Source organism: Cicer arietinum, chromosome 6 (genome assembly GCF_000331145.2).
Source record: "Cicer arietinum cultivar CDC Frontier isolate Library 1 chromosome 6, Cicar.CDCFrontier_v2.0, whole genome shotgun sequence".
NCBI lineage: Eukaryota > Viridiplantae > Streptophyta > Magnoliopsida > Fabales > Fabaceae > Cicer > Cicer arietinum.
The window spans coordinates 36,137,605-36,145,522 of record NC_021165.2 but is presented as its reverse complement, the minus strand read 5'-3'; the positions used below and the strand labels follow the sequence as shown (position 1 = coordinate 36,145,522).

Genomic DNA, 7,918 nt, shown 5'->3' with positions numbered 1-7,918 from the left:
TAACATGACTAATATCTCTCAAATTTACAAGTTACGATCTACATATCAAAAGAATTTGAAAGGGCTCAAAATTGATATACAAAATTTGCTGAAGTTACTTGAAGTTGTGCTTGTTGGAGTAGGACGCGCGGAGACTCCAACATTGTGAGAGACATATTTTGAACGTACCCAGACTCTATAACTTTATTTATTACATGTTCCCTCTTGTATTCATAATGGATATCGCAAACAAAACCAACACATATAAGTTACAATCATTTGAAATTGTTGGTATAACTTCAATTAGGTTGACATCTAATGTTGCATTTGCTTATATGAATTGTGAGCGTCAAGAAAACTTTAATTGGGCATTGGAGAATGCAATTGAAGTTGTGTTTCTATTTTCAACAAATTTACTTTGTCAACTTCATATCAACAAAATGTTGGAGCCAAATGTAAACAATAAATTGAAGAAGAACATGCAGGACCCATTCTAGATTTGTGGAGGAAAATTGTTTATTGTTATGAAGAGAAAGAGTACAAGTAACTTTTGCAAACGTTCAAGCAAGCATGTTGAAGCATGAATAAATTGAGTGATGCATCTAGGAAATACTATGACGAATAGGTATGTCATTAAAACTTTATATTTTTTTGTTATATTTATACATGTTTATGTTTGAATACTAGGACTGAGTTTGGCGATAGGTCACTGAAGAGATTTGTATAACACAATAAAGAAGATTTTTGTAAGTCATGGGATAGTTGAATGAGATGTCGAGATTGCAAATTATGAGGATAAAATGGTCATTGAGATAAGTAAGGGTCACAAATAGCATATACACAACAATCTATTATATGAGAATATGACTTGGGTTGTATCAATGAAAGCTCCAGTTCATATTGTTGATGAATACAAGAGAGTCAACTATATCGGTAAGGACAAAGTCGTGTGTCGTTGTATACTTAAAAGCTCTCATGGATTACTTTGTGCATCTGAGTTGGCATGGTACAAGGTGGAACGTGTTCCAATCCAATTGGACGCAGTTCATATACATTGGAGAAAATTAACAATGAACAATGGTCCAAAGGAAAAAAAAATTAAAAAATGATTCCCAGTTGGACAATGCATCATAAATGAATATAATTTGAAAAAAAGTTAATGATTGCTATAATTAGGGAATTGAAGAGTGTAACAGGCCGACCTTTACCGTTAACGGTAAGGGTCGGGTGTTACAAAGAGCAAGTTGTGTGAAACAATATATTCAGAGACAACATCAATGTGCGCACCGCTAGATAACATCAAAACAAATGATTGTGTGAAGAGGAAGAAAGGTAAGAAACCAAAGATATTTGATATATATCGCAATCCTTCATTTTTTGAGCATATGGATGCGTTTTATTATGGTAGTGCAACTACTCAAGCCACTTAGTAAAGACTTATGAAAGCATCCCAACAAGCATCAAAATAAGCCTCCCAACAAGCATCCAAATAAGTCTCCCAACAAGCCTCTAAGAAAACATCCAAACAAGCCTCTCAACAAGCCCATTGAGAGGTGTACACAATTAAGACATGTCACTTAACATTGATTTTGTTAATGAAAGTCACTAGGTAGAGGTTAAATTGAAGTCAAGATGTTCGCTGCCTCCACTTGCATGAATTTGGAAGGACCACCACAGTGATGAGTCTACATCATGGACTATAGCTTATGTGTGATGTCTACAACATTGTGGCTCATTAGATTTAGAACAAATCTCATATTTTATGCCTTTAGCAGATAATTGACACTTTTGCATTATCCTTATTGTATTGACACTAATCTACACATCATAATTTAGAAAGTTTGAATCGCCCCAGAAGTGTTGATGAGATCATGAACTGTCTCTTTGAAATTGATAAAACTACTAGCTTAACTCAACCATGATACTAGCTTAGGTTATGTTTGTATTTAAATTGTCTTTCCATTAAGTTTTATTTTTATGTTATATTAGTGATTAGTGTTATGTAAGGAGCAATAAAATGTTATTACTAAATCAGTAAGTCTGGAGCTAGGGCTGTTAATGGTTGGTTTTTTTAGAAAACCAAACCATATCCATTTTAAAATCAATATATAGATTTAGATTTATAACCAAATCCATTAAATATCATCACTATACAATTGTCTTGTTTAAATGTCATCACTATACAATTATACTCAAGTTGTGATATACTAAAAGTCTACCACAAATAAATCTCAAATATATCCAACCAAAGTTAAAAAGATTTAATTATTTATAAATAATGAACAATAAAATTATAAGTTAAATAGTTTAAATGAAATATCAGATAAAAAGAGTTTAAACAAAATTTTTATCAAATGTAGTGATTTAAATTTAAAATAAATTTTCATTATTTTCTAAAAAAAATAATATTTCATAATAATCAATTATAATTAAAATCATAAGAAACAAATTCAATTTTTTTAAAAACAAAATAAATTCATATTTTTGTTGTTGGTTAATGGATTTGTTTTTTATAGTTTCTAAGTGAAATAATTACTTTTTTTTAAAAATAAATAAGCTTTGGAATGGAAAAATATTCAGTGGGTTTTCAAAATATATTTAGTGGGTTTTCAAAATAATTATTTTATATAATTAATTTTTCTTAAAAATATAAAAAAACAATTTTATTTTTTTTTTAAAAAAATCTAAATCATACAAATATAAATCAAAATCATTATTTTTTTTTTTTTACGATAAGTAACAAAAGGGTTTAATATCAGGTCACGTGTTTTGAGTGACTTCTTCACAAAGCCCCAAACAGACTAACACTGAACAACAAGCCACCAAAATCTCGGACACCGCCGCAGCAACCACCACAACCAACCCACAAAAAACCAAACCGATATCAAAATGGGGAAGACAAAGAAATTCATCAACAAGAAGAGCTCACTCACATTCCAACTCATGGCTCGTGATTCAACCGACCCCGCATTCACTCAATCCGACCGTGTATTCGTCCGTGTCGACAACAATCCACTTTCCGCCGACTCCGTCTTCGCCGATTCACCCGATGACCCCGACGCTGACATCGATACCGACGACGGATACGCTGAGGGCAGCGGTCCGTTATCGGATGATGTTAGGAAGGAGATTCTGGAGCTAGGGTTTCCTGATGATGGTTATAATTACTTGACTCATTTGAGGGAAATTAAGAATGCTGGTGGTGGTTCTTTTTTCTATAGTAACCCTAAGTTTAAGCTTCAGCATCTTCCTCGTGATGTTAAGGTGATGGTTCTGTTTTCTCTCTCTGTTAGAGTTGGTTTTAGTCTCTGTAGCACCGACATCTATTGTTGAAGCCGTGTCCCGCTGTCCGACATGAATTGACACGATACCGACACCTTGATTAGATTCAATTAATTTATTTTCTCAAATTATTACTAGATGTGAATGTGTTAGTATCGTATTCGGTTTCCACATGTCAGTGTTGTGTCTCGTGTATGTGTCAGCAATGTGCTTCATAGGTTTCAGTTTGTGGTACTAGTTGTTAAGTGTGTTGGTCCGCTGTATGTTAGAAGCTTTGTTTGGAAGAACTTATTTGGACTTATCTGGTTACATACTCATTTGTGTAAGTGTCTGTATTAGTTTATGAAAATAGAGGGTAATTCAACTGATTTGAGCTAAGGTTGAAGGAGTAAAAAAAATCAGGGTTTGAAACCTGGGGAAAGAGAGAAAAATTATAATCTAACTAACCAACTAAAATTTGCTTATAAAAACAAAGATAAAAAAGCTTATGAAAATAGCTTAAGAAGATATAGGCAATTGTTATGATGGGAAAGTATGATGTGTGGCATGCTAGACCGATGTTACAAGGTCGCTCAAAACTTGGACGACAACCAATGGCAACACCTTTAAGTAGGCGATTAGGTCATCACATTCTTACAACTGAGACAATGATACAATCAGGGTTGATTCAACAAAAACAAAAGAAAATAGAATAATAGATATATAGATTTAAGTTGAGTTTTAAAGCACTAATATTCGTTTATCCTTTTTATCCTTTTACTTATGATGAGCAAGACAATGGTTGTTAACGATTTCAAGAATCAGTGTACCGGATACAATGTAAGACATGTTCCCAATCTATAAGCCATCTATCATATATCCATATAAGCAGTTTTCATCTTATTTCAATAGGCTCCCTAAGATAGCTTATAAAACCAACTTACAATTTATATGAAAATAGTTTAATGCGATGCTTCTTTGATCATTAAAACAGCTTATACACGATAGTTATATGATAAACACTTGTTCAATGAGAGCTTAGTTAAGCTTTTAACTCGAAAGCACCCTAATAAATTATATGTTAGCTTGGTTAGATTGTTAACTAATTGACAATTAGGACAGTTGGATAAGATTTCTCCCAATAAATACTGTCCACTCAAAATATCTTAATTCTTAATAATTTGATTCTTCACAATAATAATTTCATAGTTTCATATCTTCTCTCTTTTGAACTCGTTCACCTATAGAATCTTATCTAGAATCCAAATTATTTTTTTGTATGTTAATGTATCAAAGGTTTGTCAAATAATTATTCTTCTGCAAGTATTTGTAGGATTTTATACAACTTGGCTCTTAAGGTTTGTTGTGTTTGTAAATTTAGGCATATGATGCTTCGAGACTGCGAATTACAGAGGCCGATGAAGAGCCTGAGGAAAACACTTTGTACACTGTTGCATCCAAAACTGCCAACGTAAGGGTTCAGAAAGCTGTTGATCCTGAAGTGGCTGCGTTGCTCGATGACAGTGATGTGTCACGGTTTGGCTCTGATGTTGAAGATTTGGAGGAAGACTTTGTTGTCCAGGCTAACCTCCATGAAGACAGAGATGATGAAGAGAAGGCACCCGTGTGTAATGGAATGAACTTCGCCGAGGGTTCTATGATGAATAGGAGCTTAAGCAATGATCATGTATTGCAAGTTTCTGCGTATTCCACTGTTGCAGATGATTGTGAACCTTTGGATGGGGTTGTAAATGGTGTAACAGGTGAGAAATGTGCTGGTGAGAAGCCAAGGCCTCGTCGTCTGTTAGATGAACAATTTGATTTGGTAAGTTCTGCTATTGAATTCATAATCTATTTATTCACATGCTATATGATGCTTTCTCTTTTCAAATTGATACTATAACTATATTTCTGTGGGTACTATGTCATTAATTAGTTTGTATTGATGCGCAGCGCGAAGTTTATGTTAGTATCTAGAATATTTTTTATGAGTTGATTAGTTTGCATCCAAAGTATTTCAGTTTGTACTGAACTGTTTTAGAAGCTTGCTTAGAAAGCTTAGGCTGATTATAAATACCATTTTTAAGCCTATCGGTTATTCAGAATAGAAAACAAAATACAATGCAGTTAGTTTTCTCTTTATTTTTATCGCTACACATCAGTTTCTATCACAAATTACGTTATCTAATAAATAAACTGTTTTGAACTTTCTTGTTTCTCGCGTGGTATATGTATTTTTTGAATTTTATCTTCATGGCCATTGCAAGTTATAGCCTTTATTGACCACCTCTATACTTTTTTACTTTTAAACGATAGCACTAACACCTTTTTACTTTATCAAATTATTACTGGTGCCGACGTGTCTATGTCAGCATTACTTGCTTTAAGATATTTATTATCAGTATATTTTCTGTCGTAGCTTGAACGTCAAGAGTATGGAAGTGATGATAACAGTGGTGATGATGATTATGATGGTGATTACGAGGAAAATTATGGAGCTGAAGATGAGTCACTTGCCGAAAAGCTCAAACTCTCTCTTAGCAACCATGAGATGGAAAGCCTAGAAGTTGAAGACGATGGCAAGTATAAGGTTCCTGCAGATTTATTGAAGAAAGATGCCCCAGGAAGTGAGGGACAAGAAGATTCCGCTGCCGATGTGATTCGCCGTTGCAAGGAATATGCTGAGCAATATGAAGTTGAAGATGAAGACAAGGATGTTGTTATTTTTCAAGAAAGTAGTGATGAGTCAGAAGCCTGGGATTGTGAAACTGTTGTTTCGACGTACTCAAATTTGGATAACCTCCCTGGAAAGATTGAAATACCTGGGGCAACTAGGAAAAAGAAATTGGCCGAAACTATGACTGCAGCCTTGAGTTCCTCTACTCCAATAATATCCCTAAGAGGAAAAGCAAAGCTTCCTGTCGACTTCTTGCCTGCTGGTAGAAGACCGGCTGCCGAAAATGTAGACTCTGCTGCAAGACCGGAGCAGTACAGGAGAAGACAACATGGCCAAGAGTCAAAGGAGGAGAAGAAAGAGAGAAAGGTAACTGTATTACTTGGTCTGCTTTTACTACTTTTTGAGTTTCTGATGCTTTATTTATTCATGCTGTCATTATCAACTTCTTTTCGAGAACTCAGCAACCGCTGTCTCAGTAAGAATAATGGTTTTACAAATCTACTAATTTGACAAGTGTGTTGTTTGGTAGACTGCTGTGAAGGAGGAACGGCGTGAGGCACGTCGCACTAAAAAAGAGATGAAAGAGCTTTATAAGTGTGAAACGCATCGGGCACAAAGAGTTGCAGCTGTAGCTGGTCCTTCATCCTTTCATCTTTTGTAAGTTTTCTAAATTTAAAATTTTTCTTTGAACTATCTACAAAATGGGAAACATTTAATACATGACAATAGCTTGCATTTTCTTAAAGGTGAAAGTGAATCAGTATGATAACAACCACAAAGTTTCAAATTTGTTTAAATGGTATCCTAAACCAAAAACACTAGTTCCCATGCATTGAAGATTTTTGATCGGCAAATGTTAGTAGTTAGTTTCTTAGAGATGTTAGTAGCTAGTTTCTTAGAGATGTTAGTAGCTAGTTTCTTAAAGGAGGTATTAGTAGCATCGGTTGAACCTTGACCTCTCTTTCTTAAACCTCCTTTAATATCCCAACCAAAACCACTAGGTTAGTCCTTTGTGGATCATCACATTGAAGATTTAAAATACAAGATATTTAACTTTTACCACGATCATAATATTGCCAATTTTTTTTAAATTAAAGACATTCATAATTACATTTGTTGAAGGTATCACTTTGTGCTTACTAGTATTACTACCATTTTTTGGGTTCTAAATTTATTCAAATATATATGCATGTAAATTGACCTGTAATATGCTCAATGTTCCACAATATGAAGTTGATTTAGATTAGTATGATTACAAGCGCCCATAATTCTACCACAAATGAAGAAAAACTTTGAATTTCAATTGATGTCCAATGCAATGGCATCATGTTGTCTCTAACTTTTCCTGTAAATGAGTGTAAATGCTGTGGTTAATGTGATTTCTTTTTGTGATTTATCTTTATAGGTAAGTTAACAGGCACAAGTACCCCAACCAGTTCAACTGCCATAGCACTAAAATGAAGCTTGTGAGGTTCTATGGTGTTTTCATACATCACAACTCAGTTTTGTCACACAATATCCATGGCTGTTATGGGTCTTTTGGTTAACAAAAAATGTACACATTACACAAGAGTGTATAATGTCATTATTGATTATTTGCAAGGATAAACAAATATCTTTTTTGTTTTTTGTTTTTTTTCGTAATAAAGTTGAGTCAATTTTGTTTGTAGAACAAAAGTGTGGCAACCATATGGTTTGTAGCATCAATTAATTATATATAAAAGGATGTACTATAAATTGCTTCTTTTGTTTAAGAATGAATGTTGTTTAAGATTTTGTTCACGTATTAAGAAAAGTAATAATCTGAAGAAAGAAATAACTAATTTTGTCAAACTATACATCTTAACTATTGGTGAGTTTTTTATTAGTATCAATATAAAGTACAATAATGTTTTGTAAGTTGTGCATGACATTTATTTTGAGATAACTTTTTTTTTGCTCAAATGATATTCATTATGAGATATGGGGAATAATTAGTTATATTTTATACGTTTTTCGTTC

The 7,918-nt window shown here is 33.4% G+C and overlaps 1 protein-coding gene across 1 annotated transcript; it reads left to right on the top strand.

The window, feature by feature from the left end:
* Window positions 1–2,745: 2,745 nt before the first annotated feature.
* Window positions 2,746–7,693, top strand: LOC101508447 (uncharacterized). The gene is made up of 5 exons (XM_004516425.4): window positions 2,746–3,243; window positions 4,622–5,065; window positions 5,660–6,283; window positions 6,447–6,574; window positions 7,323–7,693. The coding sequence occupies exons 1-5, from the start codon at window positions 2,869–2,871 to the stop codon at window positions 7,324–7,326; spliced, it is 1,575 nt and encodes a 524-aa protein (XP_004516482.1). The 5' UTR covers window positions 2,746–2,868; the 3' UTR covers window positions 7,327–7,693.
* The last annotated feature ends 225 nt before the right edge of the window (window positions 7,694–7,918 follow it).